Raw genomic sequence first — 17,988 nt, 5'->3', positions numbered from 1 at the left:
ACCAACACCCCCCCCACCCCCCACCCCCTCCCCCCATTTTGTTCCTTTAAGACAATCCTGCAATCTGATCCTTACATAGAATTTTTGATCACTTCGACCTAGTATCTCTCTATGTGCCTGGTGTCATAGTTTGTTTACGTTGATCCTGAGTTGCAACTTGGGAGGCTTCATTTTGTTTAAGGTGCTGTGTAAAGAGAAGTTATTGCATGTGGGTTGCCTTGGTGATGACATGGATATGAAGTCAGCAGCTTGCCTCCCTGTTGAACCATTCTGGCTAAATGTCATACTCTTGTCAGGGAGCATGACAAAGTCGACAGCTAGGGAGTGAGTTCTAGCACATAAATATGTTTGTTTTTATTGTTGTAAGGTGTAATAAAGTGGTTTAACATTGTAAAAGGGTGTTCGTTCTGATGTGGTATGGTGTTGGCAATTATTATTGTGCCACTCACTTTGAATTGTGCTTGTATCACAGGCTCCTTTAGCTCCCCCTGAGGTACAGCAGCAGTACCTGTCGAGTATACAACACCTCCTTGGAGATGGTAAGCAGGCTTGCTGGGCTCATCCTGTGCCAACTTATTTCAGGAATAAATAGGGTCACAGTAGTGCCGTGGTTATGTTCCTGTATACCTGGACTAATGAGTGTGTAATCCATTACTGTATTTGAGAAATTTAAATTTAATTAAAAGTTTGTTAAAACCTGAAGTTAAAAGAATGGTAGCTGCAGCAGTGACTTCATCAAATGAGAGCTGGATCACTAATGTCCTTCAGGGAAGGAAATCTTCGACAGAACTGCTACAGTGTGGAAACAGGCCCTTCGGCCCAGCAAGTCCACACTGACCCTCCGAAGAGCAACCTACCCAGACTTAGTTCCCTACCCTATTATTTCTACATTTATCCCCTGACTAATGCATCTAACCTACACATCCCTAAACACAATGGTCAATGTAGCTTGGCCAGTTCACCTAACCTGCACAACTTTGGACTGTGGGAGGAAACCCACGCAGACACGGGGACAGTGTGCAAACAGCACATCGATAGTCGCCCGGATACCTGGCGCTGTGAGGCAGCAGTGCTAACCACTGAGCCACTGTGCTGTCTCTGTCCTTTCCTGTTGTGGTCTACCTGTGTTTCTAGAACCACATTATTTGGTCTATGGGTAAAAGGTGGGGAGATCATGGGACTAGCTATGTGCTTCCCGCAGAGGGTGGTGTAAACATGACTGGTTGAATGGTCTCATTGTATGTTGAAACCATTCCAAAATGCTGAGTCTCAACATGTCAACAATGTTATAGGTTGTGATTTTTAAAAAAAAAATCACCATTATTTCAAGTTTATAGCACATAATGCATGGTTCTTACTAAATTTCTCTACCTTGCAACCTTGAGGGAGATTGGGGTGGATGGGGGTTGTATAACAGAGGGTGGTGGTGTTGGTGGAATCTTTATTGGGGTTGCACAGAAGGTAACGCCACCATTGTGATTCCTCTTTATGTACCAGTGCATTTATGTTTGTCATCTATACTCATTTCAACAAGCAACCCCTTACTTTAAAACAGTCACCCTTAGTTCTAGACTCTCCCACTAAAGGAAACAATTAGTCTGTTTGAACCCTGCAGAGAGGAGGTAGGGTTCCAGGGGAACATCAGGGAGATTTGGCGTTAAAGTGGCTCCATGTGGAAAGCTGACCAGAAGCATAGCCATGGCTCACCATTCCCATGTGAGCAGCAGTCCCCGTGACCAGCAAGGAAAGCCTCTCCCTGGCCCCTGCTGGTCTTGGGAGAGTTGTAAGCAAAGAGCAAGAAAGCCGTTCTCACTGATACCTGAGCTTCTAACACTATCTGTATCTGTTCTTGTATATAGGTTTGAGTGAACTAATTACAGTGGTGAAGAAAGCTGTGCAGACTGTGATTGGAAGGTAAGCTGTTGGGTAGGGATGAGATCAGGTCACATGTTCTGCTTTGTCCTGGATTTCAACAAGACCTGAAAGCCAGAACTTGTATTTATAAAGTACTTGGCACAACATCAGGGTATCTTGAGGATTTTGCAGCCAATAATGTGTATTGATGGTTGTAGTGTAGGAAATATAGCCACTATTTTACATCAAGTTCCCACTCTCAACATTGTGGAAGTGACCAGTTAATCTGTGTCTGGACAGGTAATGGTGTGATTAACAGTAAAACTCAAGCTCTCACTTAGAGTCATAGAGATGTACAGCATGGAAACAGACCCTTCGGTCCAACCCGTCCCTGCCGACCAGATATCCCAACCCAATCTAGTCCCACCTGCCAGCACCCGGCCCATATCCCTTCAAACCCTTCCTATTCATATACCCATCCAAATGTCTCTTAAATGTTGCAATTGTATCAGCCTCCGCCATATCCTTTGGCAGCTCATTCCATACACATATCACCCTCTGTGAAAAAGTTGCCCCTTAGGTCTCTTTTATATCTTTCCCCTCTCACCCTAAACCTATGCCCTCTAGTTCTGGACTCCCTGACCCTAGGGAAAAGACTTTGTCTATTTACTCTATCCATGCCCCTCATAATTTTGTAAACCTTTATAAGGTCACCCCTCAGCCTCCAACACTCCAGGGAAAATAGCCCCAGCCTGTTCAGCCTCTCCCTATAGCTCAGATCCTCCAATCCTGGCAACATCCTTGTAAATCTTTTCTGAACCCTTTCAAGTTTCACAACTTCTTTCTGATAGGAAGGAGACCAGAATTGCATGCAATATTCCAACAGTGGCCCAATGTCCTGTACAGCCGCAACATGACCTCCCAACTCCTATACCCAATACTCTGACCAATAAAGGAAAGTATACCAAATGCTGCCTTCACTATCCTATCTACCTGCGAATCCAGTTTCAAGGAGCTATGAACCTGCACTCCAAGGTCTCTGTTCAGCAACACTGCCTAGGACTTAGAGACTGACTCATTGGTTCACAATTCAGGAACCAGGAAAAAGATCCTCGGAATCTTGTACATGCACCTGAGAGGATAGACAAGGAGTTGGAATAACTTCTCATCTAAATGTAACATCTCTGACAGTACAGTAGCCCTTGGTTCCCAGTGTGGAGCATAAACACCTCTTTCTGTTCTGTAAAGACCTTTGTAAATCTGAGCAATGTGCATCCATTTTTTTTTGTGATCTGATCCATGCGTTGTGCACGTGGCTCTGCTCCGTTGCTAATGCCCTGTTTGTTTGCCTGCACAGTGTGTCGCTGAAGCAATGTGTGTCACTGCAGGAGCTGGAACGGTATCTGGGTGAGATTCGACAGCTGGTGGAGCACCACAGTCAGTCCGGTCAGCGAGAGGCCGACACCAGCAAGTCCCCACTGTGTTCGTATTTAATTCCCAATGAAGAGAGCACATTAGCCTCCCAGGTACGTCTGCCAACTGGCACTGTCAGACCTGCTGAGTTTCTCCAGCGCTCCATGTGTTTGTTTGGGATGACATGTTTGAGGCATCAGGACGTGTGTGCAAATTGTCTTCTGCAGATTGGTTGTTTGCGTATTAATTGAACGAGGTCCAAGACCACCTCATTGCTTTCAACAGAACCTCCCAAATGGTTGGTGAATAAGTAACCCTCACTGACTGAGTTGTAAAGTCCATTCTAAGATTTGTCTCTGAAATTTCTGTATTAATTTGTTCCCACAGGCCTGTGGTTTGACAGAGAAAGATGTAACCACATTGAAGTTGCTAAATGAAACCAGAGATATGCTGGAAAGGTCTGTATGAAGAATTGCTGAGCAAGCCAAATTCAATTCTCTTTTCTGACATTGTGTTTTTTAGCTGTTGATGCCTCTCCATTAGACTGGGATAGGACCAGCATAGAAATGATACTCCCAGTCATTAGAGACTGTAGGATTGCCTGGTGCTGGTCAGGAAGAATGCCATGTTTTTGTTTACCTTCCTTTAGGCTACATGTGTGAATTCTTACCACACTGGCCTGATAAGCCAGTGCCCGACCTCCAGAGTCAAGAGCAACAAAGAGGGATCTGTGCATTTCCTAACATAAGCTAATTGCGTAACACAGGTACATGACCGCAGCACATTGAACTGTGATGGGTTATGTAACCAGAATCACACTGACCTGCTGTGCTTGAGCTCCCACCTAGAGCTGAAAATGTGTTGCTGGAAAAGCGCAGCAGGTCAGACGGCATCCAAGGAACAGGAGATTCGACGTTTCGGGCATAAGCCCTCCAGCATCTGCAGTCCTCACTTTCTCCTCCCACCTAGAGACTGATTATTTGATTCACAGCCCAGGGTAGTAGTTGAGCCTGCCTAAAGGAATCAGAGTGGCAGCATGGTTAACCAGTGACGCACTTAATTTGTAAATGAATGGCCCTAACCTGCTTATAATAGTCTTAATAATTTAACCCATTCTCGAGTGTATGCTGGCAGGTTGCTTTTCAATTTTTCCCTTTTCAACCAAAATGTTTTCAGATCAAACCACAGCAGAAATGTGCTGGAAAAGCTCAGCGATTCTGGCAGCATCTGCAAAGAGAAAAATCAAGTTAATGTTTCTTGTCCAGTGACCCTTCCTCAGAACCTGGACCCAAAGCGTTAACTCTGGTTTCTGTTCAGATATGGTGCCAGACCTGCTGAGCTTTACCAGCGATTTCTGTTGCTCTTTCTGCTTTTCAGGATCCGCAGTTCTTCTGTTTTGTTTTATTCAGATCAAACGATGTTCCCGAAGAAAGCGGAAAGCTGGGATATTCAGTTGAATTACTGCCTCAGAAGTAACTGAGTTGGTGTCCACCCCTGTTGGCTCATTCTAAGTTGAGCAGGGATCAGTGACCTTGTCTGAATGCAGTTGTTCATCTGTGTGTTATTAACAAACTGATTAAAACTGAAGCAAAATTCACTTGTCTAACTACCTACTACTTTGTGTAAATGTTACAGTCCGGACTTCAACACGGTTTTAAATTCCTGCTTGAATCGGGGATTTAGCCGACTGCTCGACAACATAGCAGAATTCTTCAAGCCAACAGAAGAAGAACTGACGCAAAATGGAAAGGTCAACAGGTCAGTGCATCCCCCTTTGCAACATCAGCCACCATTCAAGAGATAACAAATATGACTATTGGAATGATCCTATCTGATGCTAAAACTGCACAATCTCATCCAGAATGAAATCTGGCTTGATAGATCATAACAAGTTTTGCAGGTGGTTAGTTATTATGGTCATTAATCACATATTTACCTCAGGCTGCAAATATACATCATAAGTATTTTGCACAAAAGGAAAAAAACAACACAAAGCTCTACATACAAGATAGTTTTGAAAGATCATAAAACAAAACAAAATATCAACCTTTTTCCCAGCAATATCCTTTTACAGTTTTTCAATCCCAGAAAAATGTCACTCCTCCCACAACTCTTTTTCTTGTTTTATTTTCTTACTTCGCTAACTGCCCGTTTTTCCTCCTGCCACTAAGCTTTGTGACTTTTTTTCCCCCTTCTCCTGGGCTGGGCTAAATCACTTTTCAATTCTGACCACTCAAAAGAAACCTCTATACAAATGCTCACTGCTTGAAAATTTTACAAATCTTTCAGTGAGAGGGAAAGTACTATTCTGAGCTTAAAAACCTGATTCCCCTGCTGGGAGGAAACTTACCCCTGAGCTGAACTCCTGAATCTTTGATGAGGGCAAGAATGAAACGAATGGCTGTTGGTCTGTTTTCCCATCCTGTCAGTGACTCAGCAGCACAAATATTTCATCATTCCATCCTCTAGATACTTGATCACATTCCTTCTTGGATATAATGTATGTAGGTCACTGTTTCATCATCTTGATCTTTTCAAAACAAAACGTTACACAACCGACCAAATTTCAAATGTTTCTGCTTTAAAAATGCAGATTCCAAAAATGATGATAACATCAGTTTAATTTGGATTAATGTGAGGTATCGCATTTTGGTAAAGGAATCAAGGACGTGGCTTCTACAATTAATGGTAACGCCCTGGGCAGTGTTGTATGGCAGAGACCGAAGAGTTCAGGTGCATAGTTAATGGAAATTTACGTTCCACATAGACAGGGTGGTTAAGGAGGTATTTAGCACACTTGCCTACATTGCTCAGACCTTTTGCATATCGGAGTTGGGACATCATGTTAGGGTTGTACAGTGTGGGTAAGGTCACTTCTGGACAACTATGTGCAGTTCTGATCACCCTGCTTTGGAAGGGTGTTATTAAATCTAAGAGGATTCAGAAAGGATTTACCCAGGATGTGGTCTGAGAAGGAGGGTTTGAGTTATAAGGTAAGACTGAGTAGGCTGGGACATTTTTCTTTGGAGCGTAGGAGATTGTGGGTGAACTTGTAGACATTGATAAAATCATGAGGTGTATAGGCTAGGTGGATAACCAAGGCTTTTTCCCAGGGTAAAGGATCCCAAAAATAGGGAGCGAAGGTTTAAGGTGAGAGGGGAAAGGCATTAAAAAGGACCTGAGGGGCAATTTTCTCTCACAGAAGGTGGTTCATATGTGGAATGAGCTGCCAGAGGATATGGGAGATGTAGGTATAGTTACAACATTTAAAAGGCATTTCTGGTTGTACATGAATAGGAAAGGTTTAGAGGGATATGAGCCAAACGCGGGAAAGTGGGACTAATTTTAGTTTGGGAAACTCAGTCAGGACTGACGAATTGGACTGAAGGATGTGTTTCCATGCTGTATGACTCTATAATATTGATAAAATTAAAAGGTAATCTTATGTAAAAGCAAAATACTGTAGATGATGGAAATCTGAAATGAAGTCAGAAACTACTGCAAATACGCAGCAGGTCAGTAGGCATCTCTGTTTGAAACATTACTGCTGTTTTTAAAATCTGTCCACAGCTGTTCCCTGGCATGCTGAATATTTCCAGCATTTTCTGGTTTTATTACAGATTTCCAGCAAATACACAGTTTAGATTATGGCATTGGGACTATGAGTAGCAGTGAGTAAAAACTGAGAGGTGTAGAAGGCAGAGGATATGTTACTAGTCAGATCGGGCTGGCTTTTGTCAGCTTCAAGACAGTGAGGAGAAAGTGAGGTCTGCAGATGCTGGAGATCAGAGCTGAAAATGTGTTGCTGGAAAAGCGCTGCAGGTCAGGCAGCATCCAAGGAACAGGAGATTCGACGTTTCGGGCATAAGCTCTTCAGGAAGAAGGGCTTATGAAGAAGGGCTTATGCCCGAAACGTCGAATTTCCTGCTCCTTGGATGCTGCCTGACCTGCTGCGTTTTTCCAGCAACACATTTTCAGCTTCAAGACAGTGCCATGTTTAGATTTAAGGACACTCTCTTCCCAACCAGCACATCCCTGTAGTAGAGTGGGATTTATTTTACTACACCATTGGGTTCTGACCATAAGGAGCAGAATTAGACCATTCAGCCCAGTGAGTCTGCTATGCCATTCAGTGAGATCATGGTTGAGAATCCTCAACTCCACTTTCCTGCATGTCCCCATAACCCATGATTCCCTCCCTGATTTGAAAATCCATCGATCTCAACATTTGAATATACTTAACAGTCCACCTTGACAGCCCTCTGCGGTACAGAATTCCAAAGAATCATCACAGAATCCCAACAGTGTGGAAACAGGCCCTTCGGCCCAACAAGTCCACACCAACCCTCCGAAGAGCAACCCACGCAAACCCATTCCCCCATTCCATTATCCTGACTAATGCACATTCCTAATGGGCAATTTAGCATGGCCAATCCACCTAACCTGCACAGGTTGGATTGTGAGAGGAAACTGGAGCGCCCAGAGGAAATCTACGCAGACACTGGGAGAATGTGCAAATTCCACACAGACAGTCACCCCAAGGCTGGGATCGAACCTGGGTCCCTGGTGCTGTGAGAAAGCAGTGCTAATCACTGAGCTATGTGCCCCTCAAGATAAGTTCTTTTTTAAATTCTAGATGCAGCCATGTTGGGACTTCAGCCCACAGCCTCTATCATATTATGCTGGGCTGCTGCATTACTAAACCGGTGACATTATCACTACAGTACCAACTTCCATCACAGATTCATTATCGCCGGAGAGAAATGCTTCCTCTTTATCTCCTGATAAGATGTGTGACTTTTAGATTAGCGCTGGAGTCTTCTGATCACTGATCTTCCTGGTATGGAAATAGCCTCTCCTTGTTTGCTGTATTAAGAGACCTCAGTTTTTAACACATTATTCTTGTGCTAAGGAGGATGATACCAACTCCTCCCAGGAACTGAAGTTCTGCAGCCCTGGTACCGTTCTTGTAGAGCTCCTCAGGCTTGGGAAAGTATGGTGCCCAAGACTAAAGTGTTCAGCAGCTGAAGCTAAACCAATAGCCTATAGAGGTTGAGAACAACTTCCTTTTCTATGATAAAGTCAGGCCAAAGTTTCTGTGTACAAGTAGCTATAGTGTGATAAGCATGTATAATATAGAATCATGGAAACAGGTTGGTCTAACTAGTTCATGCCAACCATGTTATGAAACTAAACTAGTTCCATCTCCCTGTGTTTGGCCCATATACTTACAAGCCTTTCCTATTCATGTGTGTATCCAAATGTCTTTTAAACGTAGCTATACTCAATCCACCACATTCTACACACGAACCACTCTGTGTTTAACAAAAATGTACACAGTACTCCAAAAGTGGCTTCACCAATGTCCTGTACCACCTCAATATGATGTCCCAACTCCTGTACTTAATATCTGAGCAATGAAGGCAAGCGAGTTAAATCCCTTCTTAACGACTCTGTCTATCTGTGATCCAACACTCAAAAGAACTACTCTATCTCAACCCTTACTCAGCTGTCTGCTTGTTATATTTGGGTTTGTGATGATATTGTTTGCAATTATTAATACCTCCAGATCTTCTAGGGCTACTGTAACTCGATTGTAAAGGAGCAGTTGGTTATTTGAATATTAGTAGTCATGATTGTGCTGATTGGATTCTGTGCTTATTTGGTTGTATTCTTGGAAGCAATTAGAAGGGGCAGCAGACAGGACTGTGAATTCATCACTTGCACCTCCTAAATTTAGTATGAACCAAGATCCATTGTGGGACTCGGTATCAACAATGACCAATTTCCTCTCGTTTCATGTTCATCCTTTTTTCTCCCTTGGCAGTTTGTCCAACATTAGACTTCCCCTCGCTAAAATCATCCCGATTATAAACGGGCAGATACATTCAACCTGCAGCGAGACATCCAGCCATTTTGTTCAGGTAAGTGTTAGTGTTTTGTGAGTACAGTTCTCTGATCCCTGTGTTATAAGTAAGTCCCTGTTGACATGCATGTCTAATTCACTACTTCCTGCATCCCAAAAACTGTCTCCTACAATCTACAGATAACAATCTTGGTATCACTTAAAAGAATAAATTAGATTACTTAGTGTGGAAACTGGCCCTTCGGCCCAACAAATCCACAACGACCCTCCAAAGAGCAATGCACCCAGACCCATTCCCCTACATTTACCCCTTCACCTAACACATTATTTCTCAGCTTATCCCATGTCTTACTTTCTTCAGCTGGGTCACACCTTCCACTACCCGTCTCATCCTACGTTGTGACATCAGTTTTAAAAGTCTTGCTGTTTTGGTACTATCAGAGGGTTGACCTCTTCTATTTCCCACCAATGTATAGCAGCCCCTCTTTGGAGCAAATTTTGTCTAATGCACAGCATTGGATCCATTCTATAGTATTTACTGTTAAAGCTCTGGTGCTGACCGGCTCTGTGCAGTGTCAGTATCTACATGAGTGTAAGCAAACCAGGAGGGTGAAGGTGCAGCATGTACTTGATGCTTATTCAGTGGAAGCAAAGCACAAGCTGCCTCCACCCAGAGACTATCTCCCCTTCTCTCCGTTAGCTCACCATTCACTCACACCTCCAATTTAAAATGCTTAAGTTTTGGTATTTTAAACTCTGTGGCTTCATCTCCTCCCAACCTGAACAAATGGTGGCTCAGTGGTTAGCACTGCTACCTCACAGCACCAGGGTCCCAGGTTCAATTCCAGCCTCGGGTGCCGCTCTGTGTGGAGTTTGCACGTTCTCCCCGTGTCTGCATGGGTTTCCTCCCACATTTCAAACCTATATAGGTCAGGTGAAGTGACCACACTAAATTGCCCATGTTGTTAGGTGCATTAGACAGAAAAATGGGTCGGTGTGGACTTGTTGGGCCGAAGGGTCTGTTTCCACACTGTAGGGAATCTAATCTAATCTAAACTCTTCAAGCTTCATATACTTTTCCTCCATGGAGTTTTTCTTCTTTAAGGTCTGACCTCTTAACGTTTTCCCCTGTGCTACCCCCTCCTTTCGATCTTACAAAATGTGCCCTTAGCTTCCTTGGACCTACTGAGTGGAATTCTCTCCATTTCTCTGACCGTTTAAAGCTCATTGTTTTGACTCAGGTTTTGGCTCCTGCCTCCTAATCGCTTCTCTGGCCTGGCCTCCACATACATCTGATTTGTTCCTCTTTGAAAGGTTGTGGGAGCTCTCTCCCATTTTAACAGGTGGTGGGTAGGTGAGGGTTGCTCTATAAATGCATGTTGTTGCTGACTGCTGGAATTGCTGCTTACAGGACCTGCTGCTGATGGACCAGGTGAAGGACTTTGCTGCCAACGTCTACGAAGCATTCAGCTCCCCTCCTCAGCAACTCGAGAAGTGACCCTCAGCCAGCAATTCTCAGCACAATGAGGGGCACTCCAGACCGATCTCATTCCCCCCACGTTTCCTGAGATGGCATGAAGTGCTTCCTCTCAGTCCTGCAACGCTCTGGTGATGGAGGTGCCAGTGCCTGTATTTGCCACCTTGTCACTCGTGGCTATGTGACTTTAACCGTCTCTGAATCTTTACAGACATGATTACATTAATCTGCCTGTAATTATTTTGTATCATACTGTTATTTGTATCATTGTATTGTAGATTATAATGTGTGCATCTGGATTCAGGATTCTTCAGGTAGTGTGGGTAAATATTTTTACTGCAGGAAATTCCAGTTCAGATTCTAACTAATTATGTGAACAGTAATATATGTTGCCAGCTGGCATCTCTTTCCGGAATGTTAATAGTTTGATTTTTTTTGCCCACAAACTTCCTTGTTTTAGTAGTATATAGTATTAAAACAATGAACAATAAGGCCATTTTGTTGATCAAGTCGCATCATTACAAAAATGGAGGTGGTAACGTGTTCAGGGAATAAAACATACTAAATATTTTATGAAACTTATTGTTGTGGATGTTGCTGGTAAAACCAGAATCTATTGCCCATCCTAATAGTTTGTGGTGAACTTTTGTAGAACAGTTTGCGTTAGCTGAGCGATTTACTTAAGAAAGCAGTTAAACGTTAGCCAGGATGGAATGGGAATTGTCAAATTGTCAAATAGGTCTTTTCCCTGAGGTGGGGGGGGTCCAAACTCAGAGGGCATAGGTTTAAGGTGAGAGGGGAAAGATTTAAAAGGCGCCGAGGGGCAATCTTTTTTCATGCAGAGGGTGATGGTGCGTGTATGAAATGAGCTGTTAGAGGAAGTGCTGGAGACTGGTACAATAACAACATTTAAAAGTGGTCTGGATGGCTGTATGTATAGGAAGGGTTTAGAGGAATATGGGCCAAATGTTGGTAAATGGGACTGGACTTATTTAGGATACCTAGTTGACATGGGCAAGTTGGACCAAAGTTGTTCCTGTGTTGTATATTCTCTATGTCTCTATATAGGCCAGATTAGGTCAAACGGTATTTGCTTCGCCAAAGAACACTATTTAGCCAGTTAGGTTTTTACTGGAGTCCATCAACTTCAAGGTCATTTATTCAAATTCAGTTTGATTTATTGATCTGGCATGAACTCGGGCTGGTCTGTTCGATTATAATTTACAGCTCTGAATCATGTGTACAATGTTTTGTCACCATTATTCTGGATGGAGGGGTTGTCTTATGAGGGAAGGCTAAATAGTTTGGGGCTCTGCACTCCAGAATTTAGAAGATTGGGAGATGATCTCATTAAAGAATGGGAAGTGATTTCATTGAAGTATTTAGCATTCTTAAAAAGCTTGATGTTGGGCGGACGTTTCCCCTCATGGGACAGTTTGATGAGTGGGCATTGTCTCAGAGTAAAGGGACTCCAATTTAAAATTCAGATGAGACAAAATTTCTTCTCTGAGAGGATTGAGGGGTTTTGGAGCTCCTTGCCGCAGAGAGAGTTGTGGGGGCAGAGTCCTTGTGTGTATTGAAATCCGAGATAGATTCCTGATCAGTCGGAGAATCAAGGGTTACAGGAAAAGGAATGTCAGATTAGCCACAATCCTATTGAGTGGCAGAGCAGATGTGAGGGGCTGAAATGCCTACTTCTGTACCTCTTTCTTATGGCTTCTGTACCCCTCATCCAAGATGTTCAAAAAAATGGTCACTAAGGCTTAAATATAGTGAAGGTTTTAAAAGGGTGCAAATTTTAAAAAGGCGAAGCCCATGGGGTTATGGACCAGAACAGACCCCTCAAAATATTTTAGGAAAGTAGCCTAGATCCTAACTTTTTCTTATTTTAAAGATGAATGTACAACGTCTGTTCCATGTGCGACTGGTCAAACTACATGATATTAAGCAAAACAATTTATTTTAAACACTTATTTTAACTATGCAAAAGAAAGAATTTGAATAACTTTATTGGAAACTTTACAGAATAATAGATGCAGTAAGTATTACTAATTAACTCTTCCAATGTAGTAACATTCAATAAACACACCCCTTTGCAAAAAGGAAAATGGAGATGCAGATTCTCACATGCAGTTTCCGATCCAGGAGAGGAAAACATAAAGAGAAAATTCTGAGAGTAACAGCCAAGAGACATTCACTGAAGCTTCAAACTCTTAAGACCCTTAAAACTCTTAAGCTTCTGACAAAGTCACAGAAATGTACAGTGTCGAAACAGACCATTTGGTCCAACTTGTCCATGCTGACCAGATCTCCTACCTAATCTAGTCCCATTTGCCAGGACTTGGCCCATATCCCTCCAAACCTTTCCTATTCATATACCCACTCAGGTGCCTTTTAAATGCTGTAATTGTACCAGCCTCCACTGCTTCCTCTGGCAGCTCATTCCATACACACACCACCCTCAGTGTAAAAACCCCTTTGATCTCTTTTATATCTTTCCCCTCTCACCCTGAACATATACCCTCTAGTCCTGCACTCTCCCACCCCAGGGAAAAGACATCTATTTATCCTATCCATGCCCCTCATGATTTTATAAACCTCTATAAGGTCACCCCTTAGACTCTGATGCTCCAGAGCCTATTCAGCCTCTCTCTGTACCTCAAACTCTCCAACCCTGGCAACATCCCTGTAAATCTTTTCTGAACTCTTTAACATTTCACAACATCCTTCCAGTAGAAAGGAAACATGATGTTACTGAAAAAGCAAAACCCAGAAATCCTGATCTGTGGAAGCCAGTCACACCCATTCAGAATGTATTTTTTTTTAAAAATCAAGGCCTCCCAAGCCATTTAATTAAATGGCCTGAACTAACTAGCTCATCTCTTCTGCTTTACAACCTCTCTTTTAAAAAAAAGCCCAGGTCAAAATAACCTCTTAACAGTGACAGCATTGTCACAAAGGACTGAAAAGGATCATTAACAACCTGGATTGTGATTGATGACAGGAAATAATGGAATCAGGGATGAATGGTTAGTTGGGTTTTTTTTGTACTTTGGAAATGTGTGTGTGGTGGTTCCAAGGGCTGTGGTACGAAGGCGCTGCATTTTTTGTTATCTTCAGTGACGCAGTCAGGAAATGAACACAGCACAATTTTAAAATTGCAAAACTTGGAAATATTGTGGGCTGTGAACAGGGCAGTGATGGACTTTACAAGGACAGAGACAGGCATGTGACCTGATCTAGCTAAGTGTGAAGTTCTGCATTATGGTAGAAAGCATGGAGAAAGGCAATGTAAAATAAAGAGTGCAGTTCTGAACAAAGTGCCAGGGGCAGAGGATCCAGGAGTGTATGTGTAAAAATCATTGAAGGACGCATTGTAAAAATGACTTAAAATGTCTGACAGGATCTAGAACAGGAATGCTGTCCAGGAATTCTGGACACTGCATTTTAGGAAGGTCCAAACATTCAAAGACTGCACTTGCAGCATCTTTTCAAGGAAAAAATTCCAGAGATGTCTCTGTGAGAGAGATTTTGACTAGTCTCTGTTTGAAATGGGTGACCCTCTATTTTGATACTGTGAGCCAAGGTCTGGTATCTCTCAGACAACAAAAAGTGCTCTCAACGTGTACTAATACCTGAACTGGATGGTTTCCTTGTAAGGAAAGATTGGCCAAGCCAAGTTTATATCCACGGGAGCTCAGCTAAGTAAGTGGTGACTTGGATGATCCTAAAAGGCCTTGACAATGCACCATATGCCTTTTTAACAGCCCTATCAACCTGGGTGGCAACTTTCAGGGATCTGTGTAAATTGACACTGAGAGCTCTCTGCTCATCCAGACTACCAAGAATCTTACCAGTTGCCCAATACTCTGCATTCCTGTGACTCCTCCCAAAGTGAATCGCCTCAAACTTTAACCTCCATTTGCCACCTCTCAGCCCAGCTCTGCGGCTTATCTATGCCCCTCTGTAATCTATAACGTTCTTTGGCACTATCCATAACTGTACAGACCTTATTGTTATCCGCAAATTTACTAACCCATCCTTTTACACCCTCATCCTGGTCGTTTATAAAAATGACAAATTGCAGTGGGCCCAAAACAGACCCTTGCAGTGCACCATTAGTAACTGAACTCCAGGATGAACATTTCCTATCAATCGCCATCCTCTGTCTTCTTTCAGCAGTTTGGATTAGAATTGGCTAGCTAAATTGCCTTCAATCCCATGCTTCTGTATTTTGTGCAGTAGCCTACCAGGGGAACCTTATCAAATGCCTTACTGAAATCCATATACACCACATCGACGGCTTTACCCTCAGCCACCTGTTTGGTCACTTTCACGAAGAACTCGATAAGGTTTGTGAGGCATGACCTACCCTTCACAAAACCATGTTGACTATCCCTAATCAACTTATTCCTATTGAGATGATTATAAATTCTATCTCTTATAACCTTTTCCAACACTTTACCCACAACTGAAGTAAGGCTCATTGGTCTATAATTCGCAGGTTTGTCTCTGTTCCCCTTCTTGAACAAGGGAGCAACATTTGCTATCCTCCAGTCTTTTGGTACTATTCCTGCTAAAATAAACGTAACTGAATTGTGGTCACTATCACCAAAGTGCTCACCTACCCCCAAACCTAACACCTGGCCAGGTTCATTACCTAGTACCAGATCTAATGTGGCCTCGCCCCTTGTTGGCCTGTCTACATAATGTGTCAGAAACTGCACACACTGGATAAAAACTGACCCATCCAAAGTACTTGAACTATAGTATTCCCAGTTAATATTTGGGAAGTTAAAGTCACCCATAACAACTACCCTGTCACTCTCGCTCCTGTCAAGAATCATCTTTGCCATCCTTTCCTCTACATCTCTGGAACTATTCAGAGACCTATAGAAAACTCCCAACAGGGTGACCTCTCCGAATCTGAATGTGGGGAAATAAGTGGTGACATCTTGAAAATGTCACTATTACAGAGGAGGAGGTGCTGGATATCCTAAAACACAAAAAGGTGAATAAATCTCTGGGACCTGATCAGGTGATCCCTAGAACTTTGCGGGAAGCTAGGGAAGTATTTGCTGCTGGACCTCTTGCTGAGACATTCGTGTGATCATTGGCCACAGTTGAGGTGCTGGAAGACTGGAGTTTGACTAACATGATGGCACTAATTGAGAAAGGTGATAAGGAAAAGCCAGGAAACTATAGACCAGTGAGCCTGACATTGGTTTGACTGAGTTTTTTGAAGAAGTCACGAAGAAGATTGATGAGGGCAGAGCCATGGATGTGATCTTACCTTCAGTAAGGTTTTTGACAAGGTCCCTCATGGTATCTGGTTAGCAAGGTTAATCACATGGAATACAGGGAGAACTAGCCATTTGGACATAGAATTGGCTCGAAGATAGAAGACAGGGTGTGGGGGTGCCCAGTTGGGGGGGAATGGGTTGGTGAGGGGGTGGTGGTGGAGGGTTGCTTTTCAGATTGGAGACCTGTGGCCTAGTGGTGTGCCACAAGAATTGGTGCTGAGTCCACCGCTTTTCATCATTCATATAAATGATTTGATGTGAATATAGGAAGTATAGTTAGTAAGTTTGCACATGACATCAAAATTAGAGATCTAGTGGACAGCGAAGAAGGTTACCTCAGTACAATGGGACCTTGATCCGATGGGCCACTGGGTCAAGGAGTGGCAGATGGAGTTTAATTTAGATAAATGTGAGGTGCTGCATTTTGGAAAGGCAAATCAGGGCAGGACTTAATCACTTAATGGTAATGTCCTGGGGACTGTTGCTAAAAAACGAGAGCTTGGAATGCAGGTTCATAGCTCCTTGAAAGTGGAGTCACAGGTAGCCAAGATAATGATGAGGGTGTTTGGTGTGCTTGCCTTTATAAGTCAGAGTATTGCGTATAGGAGTTGAGAGGTCATGTTGTGGCTGTACAGGACATTGGTTAGGCCACTTTTGGAATACTGTGTGCAATTCTGGTCTCTCTGCTACAGGAAGGATGTTGTGAAACTTGAAAGGGTTCAGTAAAGATTTAAAAGGATTTTGCCAGGGTTGGAGGGTTCGAGCTATAGGGAGAGGCTGAATAGGCTGGGGCTGTTTTTGATGGCGACTGAGGGCGAGGTTTATAAAATCATGAGGGGTAGGGTGAATAGCCACGGTCCTTTTCTCCTGGGTGGGGAAGTCCAAGATTGGAGTGCATAGGTGAGAGGGGAAAGGGCAACCTAAAAGGGCAACTTTTTCACGCAAAGGGTAATGTGTGTATGGAATGAGTTGCCGGACAGAGTAGAGGAAGCTGATATAATTACAATATTTAAAAGGCATCTGGATGGGTATATGAACAGGAAGGGTTCAGAGGGAGGGTCAAATGCTGGCAAACGGGACTAAATTAGTTTAGGGTGAGTTGGATCAAAATGTCTGTTCCCATACTGACCAGCTTTTTGATTATATGATTCTACGTCCACCGGTTCTCTATAATCTATACCAAATCTGCAAAGATCTCCAAAGGATTGGTTAAACATAGTTTGCCTTTCACAAAACCCTGTATGATTGCCTTGAATAGAAGTGTCTTGTGATAACTTCATTCATTTATACTTGCTTGCATTTTCCCTCTCACAGCTGTTAAGCTAAATGGCCTGCAGTTGTCTTCTTTCTGTCTCCCATTTGAAAGAAAAAGTTGCGTTTGGTATCGATTGGTGCCTTCACTGAAGCAGGAGAACCTGAGAAAATTGGAACCTATGCATCAAATATCTCACGAGCCACTTTTTTTAAGACTCACTCAACTCCAGAAGAAAGTTTCTTTTCATGTTGCTTTTTATTCTGCTCCTCGTCTCTTGAGTGGCTTGGATCTAATTTTGAGGTTCTGATCGCTCCGCCAAAGGAAATTGTTTACATTTATCTAACCTATTGAATCCTTTTATGTTTTTATAACACGTCAGAACATCTTCCAAGTGCGTATACGCCTGTCTATCCTGTTCTCATGATTTGGGCACTCCAAGCCTCAGAAACTTTCCAGTGAATTTCAACCACACCCCACTCCTAAAGTTAACACTTTCTGTTGCCTGAAAGTGAATGCATTTCTCCAAAGGGGTTTGGCCAAAGTACGATAGAGACGTGATCTTTCTAGATCTACTCCTGTCAGGCTTGCTAACCCAAGAAATAGGCACTGGGAGAGGCCATTCAGCTTCTCAAGCTCGCTCTGCCATTTCTGAGATCCCATCCTGCCCCAACTCTTCAATCCTTGATGATCAAAATCTACTTAATTCTGCCTTAAATGCATTCATCCATTCTGTCTCCAATACTTTCTGGAGAATGAATCAAGCAGGATAGTAACCCACTGAGAGAAAGAATCTCTCCTTATCTGTGTGGGAAATGTAATG

At 43.0% G+C, this 17,988-nt stretch overlaps 1 protein-coding gene across 1 annotated transcript in view; it reads left to right on the top strand.

Moving 5' to 3' along the window:
• Positions 1-12,633, top strand: part of pex3 (peroxisomal biogenesis factor 3) — a 28,043-nt gene extending 15,410 nt beyond the window's left edge. The window contains exons 6-12 of the mRNA XM_060831216.1: positions 473-539; positions 1,860-1,914; positions 3,212-3,380; positions 3,655-3,725; positions 4,903-5,025; positions 9,095-9,191; positions 10,545-12,633. Of these exons, the coding sequence (XP_060687199.1) occupies positions 473-539; positions 1,860-1,914; positions 3,212-3,380; positions 3,655-3,725; positions 4,903-5,025; positions 9,095-9,191; positions 10,545-10,631 (669 nt within the window). The 3' untranslated portion in view covers positions 10,632-12,633. The remainder of the gene's footprint in view (positions 1-472; positions 540-1,859; positions 1,915-3,211; positions 3,381-3,654; positions 3,726-4,902; positions 5,026-9,094; positions 9,192-10,544) is intronic.
• The last annotated feature ends 5,355 nt before the right edge of the window (positions 12,634-17,988 follow it).

The sequence above is a fragment of the Hemiscyllium ocellatum genome, chromosome 10, assembly GCF_020745735.1.
Source record: "Hemiscyllium ocellatum isolate sHemOce1 chromosome 10, sHemOce1.pat.X.cur, whole genome shotgun sequence".
Classification (NCBI taxonomy): Eukaryota; Metazoa; Chordata; class Chondrichthyes; order Orectolobiformes; family Hemiscylliidae; genus Hemiscyllium; species Hemiscyllium ocellatum.
The sequence above is the reverse complement of the archived record's forward strand: the minus strand, read 5'-3'. Positions and strand labels throughout refer to the sequence as shown.